The 19582-nt window shown below is 37.0% G+C and overlaps 1 protein-coding gene and 1 long non-coding RNA gene across 6 annotated transcripts; one reads left to right on the plus strand and one right to left on the minus strand.

Annotated features, from left to right (window-relative positions):
* Nucleotides 1-1313: 1313 nt before the first annotated feature.
* Nucleotides 1314-14863, minus strand: LOC131312987 (primase homolog protein-like). Of its 5 annotated transcripts, none has more exons than XM_058341024.1 (13): nt 13923-14862; nt 12101-12237; nt 10825-10880; nt 10611-10662; nt 10429-10536; nt 7489-7569; nt 6797-6877; nt 5648-5713; nt 5437-5550; nt 5121-5168; nt 4240-4325; nt 3255-3317; nt 1314-1739 (listed from the first exon to the last, which is right to left on the minus strand). In XM_058341024.1, the coding sequence occupies exons 1-13, from the start codon at nt 14191-14193 to the stop codon at nt 1667-1669; spliced, it is 1236 nt and encodes a 411-aa protein (XP_058197007.1). In that variant the 5' UTR covers nt 14194-14862; the 3' UTR covers nt 1314-1666. The 5 variants fall into 5 exon arrangements, 3 of the variants coding, with proteins under 3 accessions (XP_058197007.1, XP_058197009.1, XP_058197010.1); XM_058341026.1 differs by having other exon boundaries at nt 10429-10527; nt 13923-14860; XR_009196036.1 differs by having other exon boundaries at nt 1663-1739; nt 5121-5160; nt 13923-14863.
* On the plus strand, nt 8067-9630 carry LOC131312988 (uncharacterized). The gene is made up of 3 exons (XR_009196038.1): nt 8067-8162; nt 9006-9081; nt 9389-9630. It is a non-coding gene; the product is annotated as an uncharacterized LOC131312988 (long non-coding RNA).
* Nucleotides 14864-19582: the final 4719 nt, after the last annotated feature.

The raw sequence follows: 19582 nt of genomic DNA on the forward strand, positions 1-19582 counted from the left end.
TCAATTAATTGTACGTACAAATTGTAAAACCCATCTTTTTTTTCGAGAGAGATAGAAAGATCAACCCAGCTTTTGTAGGAAATAGTTTATTTATTAATATTAGGATAGATGTTTTCTTGAGTAAATTGTAACTGATCATATTTAAGGTTGTGAATGAGCATGTTCACAAATTCCTGGAGTCACCACTGTGTACACACAAGCTTAGCTCACGCGATTTATGTGACTTAGGGTCGGGGTCATTTTCGGGCCATCAATGCCCCAAAACTACTATTTGGCATGAGATTTGAACTGACACGTTTTACTAAGAGAAGAAAACAGAAGCGTGGATGAATGTTTGGATCTAAGCTCCTAGTTAGTTTAGTTGCGTTACGTTTCATTCATGTAGTTTGCAAGTTTTCCCTATCCAGCATTATTACAAGTATTATGCACATCTATCATCTCCCTTTGGGTACATACTTATGACATATATGTGTAAGTATTTACATATATTATCTATGTACCCATGCTATGTTTCCTTATATGATGCACTTGAAAAGAAACCATTTGATCACCTTGGCCAAACATAATATTCTACATCGGTAGGTCAAATCTTGGCCCACGGGTGTTTAGGACTTTGTCCCTTAGGTGTGTTTGACTTTGTCCCAACTTGACTATACTTTCCAACCAAAGGGTTGGAGTCCACTTCCCATGGGATGTTACTTTTGCCGATCAAAAAAAAAATTTCTTGGCACTTTCAAAACCCAGAATTTCAATCCCAGTCGATTGATTTGATGACCCATGATAATAGGATAACATTAGCGTCTTTCCTGATCGATGCATGGGACAACATCATTTATTTTCAACCAAAAGTTAAAGGGAAAATAAAAGAAGCGCCAAAATAGATGCTTAATTACACACCTCCATTCATGGACGGTTACACTATTTTATTTTTCAGTGACTCGCATACCACATGCATCATTGTGAGTTAACTTCATAGCAGTACCAAAATAGAATGGAAGCTTTCATAGTTTAACCATCAATTACTACGGTTACGAATTATTTACAGACACAAAGATTGACGGAAAGTGGAGAGGAAAAATACTAAAATAGGGAAGTTAAAAAATTGGATAGCACAGGTGTAACAGTGAGAAGGAAAAAAGGTCTGAGGGCTTTTTTATAATAATAATAATAAAAGAAGTTCAAAAATCTGAAAATTTAGGAATGAGAGTTTAGAGGAATAGGAGCCTCAACTACATTTGCTTATAGAATTTATAGATTATACATATCACCAGACATTGTAAACCCAGAAGATTCAGAGATATGCAAACGCATACTTTTGCAAATAATAATCCAATAATGAGTGAAACTCTCTGTCAGTACCCTCTCATAGATTCTATACAGCTTGAGTGCAGAAAGGCTTAATCTAATATAACCCACCCGGGCAGCCCGGTGGTTTGCGGTACTACTGGAACTAGCAGTAAACTTGGAGTTTTCACGTTCACTTCTCATTGGTAACAGGTTTAATTACCCGATGTTGACCACAACCGTGGCTTCCAAATAGCTGTAGCTATCCACAGTTTACACTTATATAATATTGGTGCAAAATGACCCTACATTCGACTACGGATGAAATCCTTGATTATATTGCACAAAACACAATTCTAATATATACCTCATGTCGGGTGGTCTAATTATGCATCGAATATAACTCCGCACTATGAACTACGTCCCTCAAAGCAGCGGATCCCAAGTTCATGAGAACCGGCGGCCATAAATTGAAAGAATTGAATTCAGCAGGAGTTAAAAAGGCTAAAGTTTTATGGTACAGAAGAAACTTGTATAGCTTTCTAAAGAACTTGAGTAACCAACGGAGAATTTTGCAACCAATTGTGAATGGTAAATGCTATCAATTTGGAGAAAAGGGAAAGATAAATCAGCTCCATTACGAGATTTTTACCTGAAACGAGAAAGAAAGAAAAAAACACTCTAGCTCATGTAGAAATTTCCACACTAGTTTTTTCTAAAAATGAAACCTCAGAGTACCACCTCCAAGGCATATTTCTCGAAAAATTGGATTCATGAAGTACGAGCACTAAAATTGGCTAAATTGCCTATATTTTTTTAGTTCCTGAGATATAAACATTAATGAAATTCCGGAAGCAAAATGCTGAAACTAAACATATTTCAAATGTTTCAGGATTTCTTTTGCTTTCTATTATACCACAATTTTGTGTATTGTCTAAATGAAATTTATGCAGCCTTTCAGAACTTTCAAAGTTCTGTTATCTATTTGATGTAAGCTCCCTCCAGCCGTCCAGGGACAGGACGGTCCTTCATGTCAAACGACTTGAAAAAAGCATCTTTTAGCTTTCCAATCAGCAGTCAAAAGAATAAAAAGCAGATGAGGAGAGAGCAGCCGGAACATCCAATAAAATAGGTGGCTGGGTTCTTGGAGTCATTTCGGGGTCTTTGAGAGGATCCCAATACCAGCCAGCTCGAAATAATTGATATTAGGTGCATTTTCCTATGCAATTTTAAGGGATAAACTACAGGCTATGAAGCACCGACACCTCTAGGGGTCAACGTTTCGCAGTGTCTGGACACGGGGACACGTATCCCATAATTTAATACTCCCTCCGTCCCAAATTGGATGTCAATTTTTGATATCCATGTCACTTTCAATTCCTTATATCTTTCAATATAGATCTCAAAAAATATGCAATATGGATCTTGTTTGATAGTTCTCGATTAGTTCTATTATACAAAGTTTTCAGACTCATGAAAAACATTATAGATTGAAAGATATAAGCGATGAAAAATAACACGAATTTCAAAAATTGTCATCCATTTTGGGACGGAGGGAATATAAATTTTTTAGGGGGACACGGCGGGACACCGATGAGGACACGGTGGGGTCAAACTGTAATTTTTAAAAAAAATTGGGGTCAAACTGTAATTTTTCAATAGGGTTGTATTGAACGTATGGATGTCTTGTTTTGTTTAAATGGTATTGGAACTATGGAATTTTCGTTTTGTCCACATTTTGCCATTTAAATTTGGATAAAAATTAAAAAAATATATAAATAAATATACACGTGGCATGTCCCCCGCCGTGTCCGTGTCCCCGTTTTTTTAGAATTCCTGTGTCCCTATGTCCGTGTTAGTGTCCATATCCGTGTCCATGCATCATAGACTACAGGGATACCCAGCAACATGAGATAAAAAAAGTAGGCCAAATAACATCTCAAGATAGAAAGAAAGTAAAACAAGTATGTACCTCATTTGCATCTTTGTAACAACTGAATCCACCTTTCTTCGGCCAACGTACCCGCCAGCATCTAATGGTCAGCATAAACAAAATTATAACAGCATTCAGATTATTCAAAAGAACTAGGCCATATTATCATTATTTACAGAAAATAACTGTCAACGACTCAACATTTGATCAATGATCTCCCAAATCTTGCCAATCAAAAAAAAAAAATTATCTCCCAAATCAAGAGGACAACTAAATCACCACACAAGATACAAAGCCCTATTAAGACCAAGTCAAAAGAAGGACAACTAAATCACAACGGAAGATACAAAGCACTAATAAGGTGTTGTGAGGTTTGTCACCAGATTGGGCAACCTGGACGATGAAAGCTTGTCAGAGTTGTTTAAACAATGATTTCTAATAAGTATCTTATCATATACTCCCTCCGTCCATTTTTTAAGTGTCCCAGTTTGACTTTCACGCAGTTTTAGGAGTCAACATAATTGTACCTCCAAAATATTACATTCCAAACTTACCCTCTATGGAGACATCATCATTACATTTTTACTCATCAACTTTTCAAAAGAGAATCTACTTTTAGGGGCAAAATAGAAAATATACCAACTTTTACCCACTAACTTTACGAAAGGACACTTATTTAGGAACAATCCAAAATGGAATACAGGCCACTTAAAAAGGAATGGAGGGAGTAACTACTAGAATTTCCGGGCCCGTGAGGATTTCCTACCGACTACCATTTAAATACTCAAAGTATTTGAACTACGACTTTTTAATATTACTCGATTCCGACTGTTTAAAGCCAATAGTAGGTAGTTGTGGCCCCGCCAAGGCTTCCGAATGTTCCGGTATTTTTTTGGGCTAATGAATAAAATTATGAGCCACAGATGGAGTGTATGGTGTGAGTGTCGTTACTAGAGCAAAAGTTCAGATTAAAAAGTTTCTCTACAAATAAGGAAAACAGCTCATGCATTGTAAGTGGTAACCTTTCCCTTCCAAGACGGTGCGCAAGCTCTTCAGCCAAGGCATTGCCAGGTGGGTCCCCATCAGTTGCCAGGATAATTCGAGATGCCTGAAACAAAACCTTAATATCAGAAGACTTATCTCTGCTTGATCAGGTTCTGTGAAAATAGGTTGATTCATTGGGGTTGAATGTTGGATGAGATGTGTCCTTACTCCTTAGTACAGAAGTGATAAGGAGTCCCATTACCATTTGGTTTTTTAATTGCCCTTTCTCCAGAAATGTGTGGGATGTTGTGTAGTGCAGGAGCTTCAATGCAAGGAGTTTTAGTGGTTCAACAGATTTGCTAAATTGGTAATGCCAGAGCCTAAAGGGGATGGGTTTAAAAGTCAAATTGTGAAGAGTTCTCTGGCTGCAGCTGTCTATTTCATTTGGATGGAGAGAAATCACAGGGTAGACCAACTTGCTTCAGCAACAATTAACTCTATAAGAGATTACAGCCTTGTTCGTTTGGCGGATTCAAATCCCCTGGGCACAATCTGCAATAAATTTTATTTACTCTCTCCACTCATTACTCTTAAAAACCTCCCTCAAAACCCATAACAAACAGGGACTTCTTGATTTCAACCAAAGGCTTGAAGTCATCAATTGTGAATAAAGCTATGTGTGCCAACTGTCTTTCAGAAAGACACCTTTTTTCTGTATCTTGTTTGAGTTGTTTGTTCTTGTATAGGTTGATGCTTTGTTGGTGGTGGTTGTGTTAGCGCTCCTAAGGAGATTAGTTTGTAAAGCCTGGATTTGATTCTCGGACTAATGGTTTTGTTTGGTTTCAGCTTGAATAGAAGAAAGTACTTGTAAGAAAAAAAGAGAGATTCTGATGAAAATGCTGATATGATGACTACCAACCTTGTCCAAGTGCTCTTTGCAGTTCCACAGATACTGAAACCTAGAATCCTAACATCAGCAACACAGATACAGGAAAAACAAGTAAATGAATGAGCAGAACTAGAGATCCCAGTTTTAAAATGAAAGAAGAGAAACTTCTATATTGAGTACGCAACTGAATATGAAATAGAATATACGAGGTATAATCACAAGAATATAGTTTTTCCACTGTCGGTCAAGAAACAGAATACACAGATGGAAGCTAGAGATGCATCATTAAGGATAACGGAACCCCAAGAAGAGGCAGTAAAAACTTGTGTAAAGTCAAACCTTTTACCTTTTCTAACAATGGCAATTTAGCAGACACCTTCACCGGTGCACCATCAGGAACACTAACACAATTAAGGAAGCCAGATTCTTCCATTGATAGTTTATCTATTTCACCTTCAACCTATGAAAAAATGAACGAATGACAGTTAAAGAAGTCCAGAAGAGAATCTTTGAAAGGCAGCTAGAACATATGAGTCTTGTGTGGTAACAGCACTCACAATGATAATTTCATCTGCTCCCTTTATGTCATCCAGTCCATAAAATATCCTCTCTTTACACTTCTCCTGCAGATTAATAGGAGAAATCAAAATTCAGGTCAACTATATATCTTGCATATCCTATCACACTGGAAAAAAGCCACAACAACAAATCAAATACGAAGTTATATAATTGAACGTTTGCTGGAGGTTTATATTATTATGGGACTCAAAACTTCTTAACATTCTTTTTTCCATTGTCCACCACTACATTGTTGTAACAACGTGTTAGCTTGATATACATTGTTCGGTCCATTTTTTGAAAACCATTTGTTCCTTGTGCCATCTCTATAATGTTACTACTATGTGTTACGCAACATACGGTGGTTGAGTCATTGACTTCATGTATTAAGGGTACAATCTTTTGGGGCAATTGGTGGTATAGTATAACAAGGTATCAGAGCTCTTGTTTCAAGAGTTCTTAGGTTGAAGTCCTATTAACTTCTTGTGTTCGTCCACTTCGATCAAGCTAGTTAGTTTGTTTCTCTCTACGTACTAGACAGGGCGCATGAAAGGTGCATATTACCATACATTGTTAGGCCCATTTTGCAACAGTTTAAACTTTTGGGAGTATTAGTTATCCAATGTAGTCATACATTCCAAACAATTACGAAGGCCAACATGTTCTGTTACCCGATAATAAGACAGGAACATAAACCCCCACAACTTGAGAACTGCAACCTTTGACAGTGGCAGGAGATGGAAAACCATACCAAGTCAAAGGGCATAAGGGAAACTAAAATTTTATGATTCAATTTTGGCAACAATTAAAAGAAGTTTAACCATTTAAATTTCAAGGGCCTTGAGCACATAATATATCATGTGAGACCAATATTAGAAAGCCAAACCCAGGTACATGTACTTGAAGTCTCACAGAGTCACACCATACCCATAACAAAACATGAATAACTACTGCGACCCTCAGAGCTTCTCCTGATGCAACAGTTAAAAAATCCTTAAATCTATGGAGACCATCAGAAATCCTATTTCTCTTCACCACAGGCATTAAAAACAGCATAAGGTGCTCCCCAAACAATCTATTGGACTTTCTACACCAGCTCCTGTAAATTGATCACACAAATGTTCGAAATCAACTATTAAGCATAATACCTGCCAAAACTTTTTGTCCAGGCTTCTGTATTTGCAAGTCACAAGAACTTCATTGCGTCTGTAGGTAAAAGCAATAGCATTCTACCATAGAGGGTAAATAAGAAAAAACAATATTTCAGTGTCAGATGGACAAAAAGGAGAAAGAAAGAAATATTCCTTGCATACGTATATGATATAACAATATGTATGAGAACCAATAATGTTCCTACGCAGGAAAATCAAATTAGAAGTGATCTCAACACACACATATCAAGCAAATTGATAACAGAAAATGCTGCTGACTCTAGAGGCTCATTGATCTAGAAGTGATCAAACACATATTGGCCAAGGTTACGAATAATCTGTTGAGCGATTAGAAACAATTTGTTTAGCTGAAAGCTAAAATGATATGTTTCCTATCCACAGGGTTATAGCAAAGCACTTTATTCAAGAACCATTCACGTTGGCAGGAAGTGACTGTTACAAACTGACAGTAGAAACGAAATAGCAAATGCAATTCAGGTGCAAGGATGCATCATGCGTGTAACACAGACCAACCACGCCATTCATACATGTGATGAAAGCATTAGAATATGAAGAAGACCCAATCCATAGTCCCAATACCAATTGAGATGCTGGGATTTTACACAATATTACACGACTAAGAGTATCAGTACACATAAGGTGACCAGTATAAAGCATCAACTGCTGACCTGATTACCAGAAATCTGCATAACAGCATTCCTTTGCAAAACATCCTCTGAAATCTTCCTCTCGGCGAAATATGAAATTAGCTGAAATGAGTCCATGTAACGAGTAAAGACAATTGATGTATGAACTGCGCCATCAGCAAACACGAAAAACAAAAATCGAACTAGCTAATGCTTCTTCTTCACTTTTTCTTTTGACCAGCAAACTAGCTAATGCGTTAGCTTTCAAAAAAGATGCCTCCTCCTACCTTATCCCTGTGTTAGCAGCGTTCTACGAGTGAGATGGTTTTGAAAATTCATTAATCTTACATCATTTAAGATGCTTTGAGGAACTATCTAGAAGACAATTATAAAGTTCTTTTTATCGATGCACATAATCTAATAGTGCTAATGTAACATCCTATTAACTTTATGTGCTTAAATGTTCTTTTTATAAACTATAGGGGTGTAGGTGTAATAAAACTAAAAAAAACACCTTTATGTGCTGTGTGTGCACGTCTAAAACAAATGAGGTGCTAGGGTCCATGTGTGTATATGTTATACATATCTATTGAAAAAAAGAAAAGAAAACCCAAAGCAGAGAACTTCTCTTCTACGTTTCAGAGAGAGAGAAAGAGAGAGAGAGAGAGAGTCGGCAAGGGAGAGAGAAGGCTGGGGAAATTGAAAACCCTAACTTGGTAATTAACTCATGCTTGTATTTTTGTGGGTATTGATCCAAAATCTATTACGTTCATGGATTGAGTTATTAGGGTTTCTAATATCAATTGAGTTCAACTAATTAGGGCTATTCTTTGTTGTTTTTCTCTATGGAACTGTTAATTTTTATGAGAAGCAGAACGATTGGAAGTTAGGACTTGAATTTGGTAACTAGGTTGCTGTTGGTTGAGTTCCTGCAGGAATTTTATTGTGGAAACTGTGAATAATGGATGTTTTAAGTGCCTAAACCAAGTGGTTATTGCTGGAAATTGCTTGCGTGTGCTGAAATAATAGTCTATAAGTGCTGAAACTAGGTTTAAGTTGCTAAAACTGAAGATAAGTACAGGAAACATGAATTAGAGGTGCTGAATCTGTTAACAGGTTGCTGAAAACTGCTGTTTGGATGCTGAAATCGCTTAAATAACTGCTGGAAATCACTAGAAAGCGCAGGAAATATGTTTTACGTGCAGGAATTGATAGTGAATGCTGAAAATAAGAATTATAGGTGCTGTAACTCTGCAATAGTTGCTGGAAATTATTGAATTTCCTGAGAACATGCCTCAAAGCGTTGTGATATGTGTTTAAGTGCATAAAATGAGTAGAGCATGCTAAAAATTGACTGTGTGTGCTACAACTTGGTGAATAGATGATTTAAACTGATCATACTCGCTAGTAATGTGATCTAAACTGTTGACACGCTTGCTGGAACTGTTGAGAGTTAGTTGAAAAGGAGTGTTGAAGCTTGTAGTAGTATTTGGTACGATTATTTACTTCTTTGCTTTTGGAATTGAACTTTGAGCTCATATGTGCGGAATATTTGTTAGGTTCGGAGGCGACAACGAGTACCGCAGCTCCACGTAGGAAGTGACTGCGTTGGTTTTCTTTTTGTTGGAGACCGAGGTGAGTGTTCAAATCATAGATGTTCTTCAATTGGATTGAATTTGTAATATTGGACTGTGACTTCGTGTCGATGGGCATTAACGGCCAACAGCCGGACTTAGTGTCGTGCTCTTGACTTCGTGTCGATTAGTTGGCTTTATGCCGAAATTATGACTTCGTGTCGAGATATTGACTTCGTGTCGATTCAAAGACTTCGTGTCGATTAATTACCTATGCTTGATTAATGGTGATGAGGGATTTATTTATTGTTTCTATTGAACAACATCCATGTCTCATATACACTCCTGGAACTCGTTTGGGGTTCCAGTTTTGCAGGTATAGGTCGGTGTCCACTACAGGTCGCGTTTTGCGTTTTGTGACTCGCTCGAGGAGCGCGCGGTTGAGGCCTGTGGGGAGTCTTGTCTCCTGGCCCGTAGATGATATTTGCCTAGTTTAGTTTTTTGGATAATTGTTGGTTATGTAAAGTTTATTTTATTTGACAGACTTCCGCTGTAGTTTGTAAATGACAATTATTTTGAGATGTAAATAAAATGTGGCTGTTGACCTTCAGTTTTTAGTTATTCTTGGAATTGCTAGTAGCTGGTTGTTGTCGCGTGTCATATCGGGATAGGCCGATGAGGTGCTATTCCGAAACGGGGCGTGACAACTAACTCCACAGTTCACTTCTTCCCCATACCACTGGTGAAAGAGAAAGTGTAAACAACTTGTGAAAGAGAAAACATAAATACTACCACAAAAGCAGCCCATACTTGACTAAAGCAGCCCAAACATGTACTCAAACAAATTAACTGGGAAAATCAATCAAATACTTACAAACATTGATTCAGATGAGTGCTAAGGATTATTGTAAAATAAAGGCATCAATTTTGTAGAAATTATCATTAAATTCACAAGATCACATGAGACATGCCTCCAATGGATCCACTTTAGAAACAATAGAATTCCATCTGATGTTGGTGGTAGGAAGCTTTTCTTTCCTTAGGGAAGACAAACTTCCGTACAACATAAAAAAGACATATACACTATATGCAAACGAACAGATTGTGCTGGGACTTGTAAGAAATTTATATAAATATTCTTATTCTCTTTTATTTTCCCTTTAATAAGTTTATTTACAAACTAGTTCCATTCATTAATTGCACATGCAGTGTGCGAGGATGGAAATTCAACTTGAAACTACCATGCACAATCATAATGGACATCTAAACAACCATTTCAGGCCCTTTTCACCTAAATGGTACTATCCCTAGGCTTCCATTCTTTGCACATGCATTGTGTGTGATTAGAAATCCAACTTTAAACTAGCATCATAACCATTTAAGTATATCTTAACAAACATTTTAGTACCTTTTCACCTACTGGTACTAGCCTCAGGCTCTCCATTGTCATTAATCCAGTGCAATTGACTTTGACTCTATTACATGATGCAATATCCTCTGCAAGGACCTGGCACCACTGTTATTATGGAATAGGACCTCCAACTTTCAGAACTTTAAACAGGATAACAGTACGATTAGAGATCGCATTACCTGGCCTGCCCAGCCACATTCAACAAAGGAACACTTCCACGTTGCAAAATCTCTACAATACCCCACAACTAAGTAAATACAAAATATGGAAGAAATAGAAAGCATTCAGAAACATATTATAATATATATATATATATATATATATATATATATATATATATAGAGAGAGAGAGAGAGAGAGAGAGAGAGAGAGAGAGTATATCAGTATGCGAACCCATTTTCAGATATATGAAATGATAGACCCCTGTCCAATGATTGCCCACCTTTGCACTGTGTTATAAAAAGAAAGATTTCAACACAAGTTTTAGCCTTTTAGGTGTGTAGTGTGTACAAATTTAGTTTATAAGGCCGATGGATTTCAAATAGGTTATGAGTTATGGCAATTGATGGGGTTGCACGTCTTGAGAAGCTGAATATGGAAGTAAAACCGTTAGTCAGATGACGTACCTGAGGTGTTAGGTACACACTTATCAGGCTTTACTTCTCTGACATGTGTCTCATCAACTGATTAAAGTACAGCTTGGTAATTTATATTATGTTGCAGTATTCATGTATCAAAACTTTGGTTCAGCTCTTCAACGAAAAATAAAGTTCAATGTTGAGGCAAAAAACTGGGAACCAGAAACTTCCAAAAAAGTAACAACCAAAGAATACTGTGAAGATTTTTGCAACGCTAAATAAAGGTATTTTGAAACCCATCAAACAACGCTTATGCATTTTGGTCATTCGCAACATATTAGCGTCAAGTAAATTTAGAGGTCACAAATCAGATCCTCATTTAAGTGTTCAAAACCCAATGACTAGCTAACCACAAGAAGCTTCTCTCCCATAAAAGGGACCTTAGCCATAAACATTATCGGAAACAACTAGAAATAGATGCATGTCATATGCACTAGATCACTACAATTGAAAGTTACCAAATATAAGACAACTATAAATCTTTTACCGTTCAAGGGAACTCAAAATAAAATGATACACTAAAAAATTTATCAGCATATAAATCGAGAAAGCACTAAAGCCCAGTCCATGAACAAAAGTATGCACATAAGATCGACAACAATCTTGATAAAGATCAGAGATGCCCACCCTAGATGACTGTGAAGTGTGAACAATAGGGGAAAATGTTTTAAAGAATCCCACTAGGTGACTTATGACCAGAAAAATATACATATTTATATACACCAAAAAGAGCACAACCATATCTTGAGCCGTTTGATGCATGTGGGCTCATATGCATGGCTCCGGACACATTTGTGTACAAAGTTGTGTCCAGAGTTGTGTAAAACCATAATGTTCATAACATAGCACAAACACTTGAGACAACCAAAACACAGTACATATCACACAAAACTAGTCCCTGTCAATTGTAGAGATTAACTTAACTAAGGCTTGACTGGCTCTCACTCTGAGCAAGAAGGTACTTACAAATTCAAAACTTTAGGCAGCAAAATTAGCTAAAATGAACCACGTAATGAGATTAAGCAACTTACCTTGGGACAAACCAAGACCTCGTATTGTCCAGGTTCATAAGAATCGCAGTTAATTTCAAGACCCTCAACCTTTTGCTTCAAAATCCTCAATTTGCTAGAATCACTTGTCTCTTTCTCTTCATCATACCCATGATTAACTTTGAAAAATTAAGAAACGAATGAGAAAAAACTAAACGGGTAAGGTAATATCTCAAACCATTACTCTCTTCTTTCATTAAAAGTTGATATGATCATAAGAACCACTCCAATTGTTCTTCAAAATCCAAACTTTATCTCATAAACCTTTGGCAACCAGTTTTAATGAAAGAATTGAAGGGCCTAATCCTTGCTCTCTCTTTTTTTGGATAACTCAGGTGTCCGGGCCAGCATAAGCACACCTCGACCAATCCTGAGGTCCAATCCCACCGCCCACTTGCGGGGAGCCAATTAAAGCCGAATCAAAGCTCCTTCTGGACTGGCCCCAATGGGGTTGATAGCACATGAGAAATTCTGACATCTCCTAAGGGAGTAAACCCTTATAGAGTGCCCCTAATGGCATAACCAAAACTAAAAGATTTCTAAAGTTCGCAATGTTAGTTCAAAATATGGCTCACAATGATATAATCAAACTTAGAGCAAGTTTATGAGAAGAGGTAAAAGAGCTTTTTAGCTATTTTACCTAAGCAACACCCCCAAATAAGCATTACAATAGATTAGATAAAAGCCTAGGTAAAATCCATCTATGAACAGTGAAAACGTAAATATACCTAAGCACTATTCACCATATGTCTATTATTTTATTAATTGTTCCTCCCTCCCTCCCTCCCTCCCTCCTCAGAAAAGAAAAACAAAAACAAAAGTAATAATATTTTAATAGAAAATAGGTTAAATAGATAGTATTGGTGTAGTGTTGAAAGAGATGTGAGTAGATAAAATGAAAAAAGTACACTGTTTAGCTTTACCAGCATTTTTACCTAACAACCGGTAAACTTGCTCTTAGCAACCCCTTAATCAATAACCAAATTTTGGCCTTTAGATAACCAAAACTAGCAATCTTTTCTCCATGGATAACCAAATTTAACAGGGACAACACTCTCTCTCTTTCCTTTCTCTCTCCTCTCTCATCCCATTCCTATCGATGGACCCACCCACTTATATTTATTCCTAACTCTCTCCATCTCTCTTTACTAAAAATGAGTTTTATCATGGAATATAGACTATTATGGGACTTCTAATTGTTAATCTTAACAACTCTTAAAAGGATAACCAAAATATGAGGTGACAATGTTTGGATATCCAATTTTAGATATGCCATTGGAGATACTCTAAGTTGGAGACAGATCTACTTGAGGGCTTATGGGGCCGAGGCTTGGCCCCCGCTTTGTTTTTTTTATTTTATATTAATATTAGTTTATTTTTTGTTTGTTAAGAATTGTATTTTGTATTGGGTGTTTATTTAAATGATTTAAGAATGTGTTCGTTTTGGGTCTAAAAATCCAATTTCTCTCTTTGCATGGTCTCCCATAAGATTTTTCTTGAATTATTCATCTCATTTATCTTTCTATTTCTCTCCACTCATTACCCAAAAAAATCTCCCTCAAAATCTAAACTAAACAAGCTACTAGATTCCTGAACCTTAAAATTTCAAAATCACGTTCATAGTTATGCCCCTGCGTTTACGAATTTCTGGTTCAATCCCTGCCCCCGCCCCCGGTCTTGACCACCAGGTCAACACGGATTGGCCTTATCATTGATCTTTCAAACATTTTGTCTAATCATTTTTCAAAAAAATTCGAAGCTGATCAAAAAATACCCAAGAATATTTAGTGACGAGAGTATAAACCTGGTGGTGCCGCCGTGGCTTTAGAAATTGAGCGACACCCAGAAATGCAGAGCGAGAACGGGGAGCAATCGGAGGTCGGTTTTGCAGAAGAGTTGAAAACTAGGAAGTGATGGGCTGGAGGAGGAATATGGTGGAAGCGTGAACAGATTGATATGGGTATCATCGTCCTCCTTGTTGCTGTTCTGATTGTTGTGTTGTAATGGGGAGGTGGAGTTGAGGACAAAGGAGTAGTGAGGATTCGGCGACTCAGACACTGTGGAAGCAGAGTCATGTTTTTCCTATTGATGTTTGCTGTTTTCAGCAAGTACTTTTTATGATCTACTATCCATGGAGGAAGGATATGGATGCCTTGTTTCGAGTGCTCCAATGGACTAGTATTTTGTTAGGGTCGGAAAATTACTGGTCGACGTTTGTTTAAGAGCATCTCCAGGAGCCTCACCAAAGCTCATCCTCGGACAAAGTGGCGAGAAATTGCCGGAAAACACAGACCCAGCAGCCTCAATGAGGAGGTCGCCAGTTTATCTTCCGCTACAGTACCTCGCCTGGTGTGGCGAGGTTTTTGAGCCTCTCCCTCTCTCTCTCTCTCTCTCTCTCTCTGAAGGAACCTTGTTCCAGACCGACGACGGTGGATTCCGGATGGTGGTGGTTGCTGGAGGTTGAGCGGTGACGGTGACGGTGCCGGAGATGGGGGAATTGTGGTGGCGGTGAAGTGGGTTTGTTTGTGGCTCTTGATTTTCTTCTTTCAAAAGGAAGATGAAGGAGAGAGTGAGGAGAAACTATGGTGACCGGATAGGGTAAGATCCGACGCCGGTGAAATCTCCGGTGAAAGTTGCGCAAATTGTCTCTGACAGATTTGGGGAAGTGAAGAAAAATTAGGGCTTTGGCCTGAGTTTTCAATAACTTTCTCTTCTTTGACTAGGCTGTTGGGGATGCATTTATTTGATGCCTAGCCAAAGTAAAAAAATTGCAGTTGTTCCGTTGCCATAGTTCCGTTGCCATGGCAACTGTAAATCTATATCTGTATTAAAACTATTATGCAGAAAACAAATATAACAGAATTTACCTTTGTTAGCCATCGAGTTAGAAAGAACAAACCCTCTTAATTTTTGGCTCACCTTCTTCTCTCTGTCTTTACTTCTACTTTTTTATAATACCTAGTAACTTTAAATGATGAATCAATCGGGGTGAGTATTCTACCTTTTATAGAAGAGAGAAAAGAGTTTTCTAGAATACCCTAGTAACTTTAATTGATGGAAAAACCCGTAAAGATAAGGTGTGATTATTCTACCTTTTATAGAGGAGAAAATAGAGCTTTAGAGATAATTATTAAAAAACACCTAATCTATCAAAGTCTCTTATCAAGAGTTTTTATTCATCTATAATTGTAATTAGTTATCGTAATGAACCATATCACTTCATTTGCTTATTTGATTTGCTTATTTGATAGTAAAGTCCCACATGCACAAAACGTGAAGGCTAGTGAACCACACTAATAGGAAACAAAAATATTTTTGTGGTAATGACCGAATAGAAATAGATAAAAAAAAGTTATTGAGAAAGGGGTAGAGAGAAAAATAATTTCTCAAAAATGAGAACCAAGTAAAGTAAAGCAAATTTTCTAGCCAATTTGCTTAAGATTGGCTTGAGGCTATTGGAGATATTTTAAGGCTCGGTTTGGAACGTGGAGGAAGAGATGGAGGCTATAAGATAAAATTTTAATAAATAATATTTCTTCTATTACTAGTAGTATTTGGTTTTATGAAGGAAAAAAAAAACACATGATTGAATCCATAACTAAAATTATCAACTTAATTAAAATGAAACAAAGAATTCGAATAAACAAAGTATTCAAAAAAATCAATAAAGAGTATTAAAGAAAGTTTTCAAAAAATCAATAAAGAGTACTGTGTAACCCCATTCTACTTAAGTTTTTTCTAAAAATTTTAGTTTTGTCCTCATTTGAATTTATTTCGCATTGTTTAGTTTTACGCCTCGCTTTTTTGGTTTTCCGATTCATCTCGAAGAAGTAAAAAAAAAAATTTCCTTAACCCAAAATTTTTGGAAAATAACGTAAAAAAAGTTGAATAATAAAAAGTGATTATTTTTCAAAATATTTGAATAAAAGTAAACTTTTTTTTTACTTTTTCGATTCGGAAAACCAAAAAAGTAAGACACAAAATTAACAAACGCGAAAAAAATTTAAGTAATTAAGGATAAAACTATAAGTTATAGAAAAAGTTAAGTGGAATGAAAATTAAATACAAGGTTTCATCTTCAACGCTAAATTAAAATATTTAGCCTCTCATAGACATAAACATACCATTGGAATCCATTAGAGACATAAGAGCATCTCCAGCTTTGACCCATTTTAAGACTCAAATTTAAAAATGGGGCAAAAATCACAAAAATTTCTCTCGAATTTTTGACCCAAACCCTTCCCTATTTTGGGTTTTACCCATTTTTTTGCCCAAATCTGAGACAACTTTTGCCTTACCCATTTCTCCAACGGCTAGTTAGAGAGAGAGAGAGAGAGAGAAAGAGGAAAAGGGAAATGTGTAAAATTTGGGTTTGATGGTTAGAGATGTGTCTACCCAAAATAAAATTTTACCCAAAATTTGACTCAAATTTGAGAAAAAATATGGATAAAAGCTGGAGATGTTCTAACGAAGCTTTTTTCTTTATCTTCGGCCGCAGTCGTGGTCGTCTCAGTCCAACTCGATCTCTGGATATCCGTGCCCTAGAAATGACCAGGACCAGTTCCACTCAAATGGATTTGTATTAAGCTATTGGTCTTGGATTTCCATGCTGGTAATACTGGGCTCACCACTTCAATTAGTTCGATCACGGGCTTGTTTTGACACCCAAAAAATGGGCTTTTCACTAGCCGGTCCAAATTAGGAGCCCCTCTTCCCGCACACTCCAGCCCAAAAAGAAAAATGTACCCATAAGGATTGAGATTGAGTTTTTTTGAGATTAACCCCGCACAACAGACCCGTCTTCTCCATCCTCCGCTCCATCCTACGTTTTTCTTGTCCTCGAAGCAACTCCTCACGTGCTCGAACCAGATCTGAAATACCCACCGGATTCCTCCGCCGCCGTCCATCCGTCCGCTTCATATTCTGGCGAAAATAGTCGATCGTCAGACGGTGAGCCACAGAAGACATAGAAGAACCAGAGCATGGAGACCCTACGCAACCGACTAGACGGCAGTGTCGAGGGACCACACGACGTCTCCACGATCGACGAGTTGATGAGGTTGTGAGGGGACCACCTCGGTGAGGAGAATGCTGACAGGCCGTAGGACCAGCTCGATGGCGTGAGGTACGAGGAGACGAGCCTCGCCGGCCAAAGGAAGATCGAGGTCGTCGGAGGCGAGAAATTGATTCTGGCATGTAATAAAAATTTATTTGTGGAGAGGTGGGATAGGGTGAATTCGGCGGAAATGGGAAACGGTAAATGTGACCTTTTGTCTTATTTGCATTGGTTTGTACCATGGGGCTCCGATCTACTTTGGTTCGTACTAAGGCAATAGCGTATAGATGCTAATCTTTTTCATAATCTCATGAAGTTCTAGTTTTTTGATCATTTGATAGAATTAGTAAAATTCAGTGATTGTCGTCTGATCATTTGTTTTCTCATCATGTGTTCTGGAATTGAGGAAAGCTAGTGAAATTCAAAAATTCTAAAGGTAGTGAAATTCACGACCAGAGGGGTTCGCAAGCCGTTTTTTTTTTTTTAAGTAGAAAATTAGTTTTTTAAAATTAGTGAAATTCACTAGATAAAATCTACGCCCAATGATTCAGTGAATTTTGAAGTCCAGAAAATTTGAAAACCAGTGAAATTTGAGAAGTAGTGAATTTCACTAATTTTTCTGAAGTAGTGAAATGTCGCCGGAAAAAGTCATCGGCCGGAGTGGTCGCTGAAATTAGTGAAATTTGAGAAATAGTGAATTTCACTAATTTTTTGAAGTAGTGAAATTTCACCGGAATAAGTCACCGGCCAAAGTGGTCGCCGATCGGAAGTAGTCGTGAGGTGGAGGTGGGAGGGGGTGATGAAAACCTTGAAAAGATAATAAAGTGTGAAATTATATTTAGTTAAGGGTAAAATGATAATCTTCATATGAGGTTGTCTTTAGAGATAAATAAAAATTGAGTCTTGATTTTCTAGACCCACGGGTAATTTTCTGCAAAAAGGATCAACTTTGCGCTTTTTAAATTCAATGGCCAAAACATAAGTAGTCGTCTTTTTTCTGCAAATAAATAATTCAGTGTAAATGAACAAAAACGTATTAATCATATCAATTAAGCATAATTAAGAACTAACAATCACTACAAGAAAACATATAAGAGGTGACGAAAAATTTTCTTCCTCAAAGGGTCAGCTTTCGTCACCGAATGTTTGACGCAAAAGACCTTGATGACCGGAAAAACTTGTCGCCCATTTTAATTTCATTTTGGCGACAGATTTTTTCGTTGCCTATTTGGCCTAATTTGCGACAAAAAAATTTTGTCCCTCATTTTTTCTTTTGGCAACGAATTTTTTCATTGCCTATTTGGCTAATTGGCGACGAAAAAAAATTTCATCGCCAAACTTCAAAAGTTTAAAACACGGAAAATCCCCTTAAGGTATTTGCCACTGGGCTACGTCACGCCATAGTTCTTATAAAAGTACGGAAATATTTAGTATATATACCTTTTGTGATCCTGCTTTCCAAAAACATAGTATTTGCCTTTTTTTTTTTTATAAGAGTCCTCTTGTCTTTTTGTTTCCTAAAAAAAAGTACATGACAAACTTTAATTTGCTTCTGTTTTATTTTTATTTTTTTTCGATTCCTTTGATTAATAAAAGTAGAAGCTATTAAGATTATTTTTTTTCTTTTTGGAGGCCCCTAACATGATAGCTCGGTATTGTCGCGAAATAATCGAAATCCATCTATATTCAAACTTGGTTTGAAAGAAAGAATAAGTTGACTCGTAAAAAATTGATTACTATGGCTCTTTTATTCTTTTCTTTTCGTTTCATTGGTCTATGGGAATTTCATTATAGAAATTATGTGTGGTCTTTAGGCTCTGCAAATGTGAAGTTAAAGTTAATAAGTTAAAGCTAATAACACCAGTAATGATTCCCACACAGATTTTTGTGCACATATCATGCACATAAATTTTTGTGGGATCCATATCGGGATTCCACAAAATGATCCAAACCGCTCATCTTTTTTAAAATATTTTTTAGAGGGTTTCTGTAAAAAATCAACTCTACCGGATATCGGTAAGGGCTTTCTTAGAAATCATACGGCGAATCATTCTGTTTTGCCCTACGATTCCTGAAAAAGCTCTTACCGATGTCCGTTAGAGTTGATTTTTTATAGAAATCCTCCAAAAAAATTTTAAAAAAATGAGCGGTTCGGATCATTTTGTGGGACCCTGATATGGGCCCCACAACAAATGTGTGTGTATGATATGTGCACAAAAATATGTGCAAGTAGCACTCTCAGTGGTCCGTGGAATTGGCGATAAAAAATTGACGGAAAGAGAAACAATAAGGAGCTTAAAAAAAAAAAAAAAAAAGGAACAATAAGGAGCTAAAAGTACGTTAGCAGTAGACCAAAGATAAATTAAAGGCAGGCAAGGTAGTTAATAAATGATTAGCAATAGGGGTGT

The sequence above is a fragment of the Rhododendron vialii genome, chromosome 13a (genome assembly GCF_030253575.1).
Source record: "Rhododendron vialii isolate Sample 1 chromosome 13a, ASM3025357v1".
Classification (NCBI taxonomy): domain Eukaryota; kingdom Viridiplantae; phylum Streptophyta; class Magnoliopsida; order Ericales; family Ericaceae; genus Rhododendron; species Rhododendron vialii.

Bases quoted from the DNA above. Each gene is read 5' to 3' on its own strand.
- LOC131312987 (XM_058341024.1), bottom strand. From the start codon at position 14,193: ATGACTCTGCTTCCACAGTGTCTGAGTCGCCGAATCCTCACTACTCCT. The intron at 5,551-5,647 runs GTGAGTGCTGTT...ATTTTTTCATAG, and splicing joins GAGCAGATGAAATTATCATT to GTTGAAGGTGAAATAGATAA. The intron at 4,326-5,120 runs GTTGGTAGTCAT...GTTTTGTTTCAG, and splicing joins GCAAAGAGCACTTGGACAAG to GCATCTCGAATTATCCTGGC.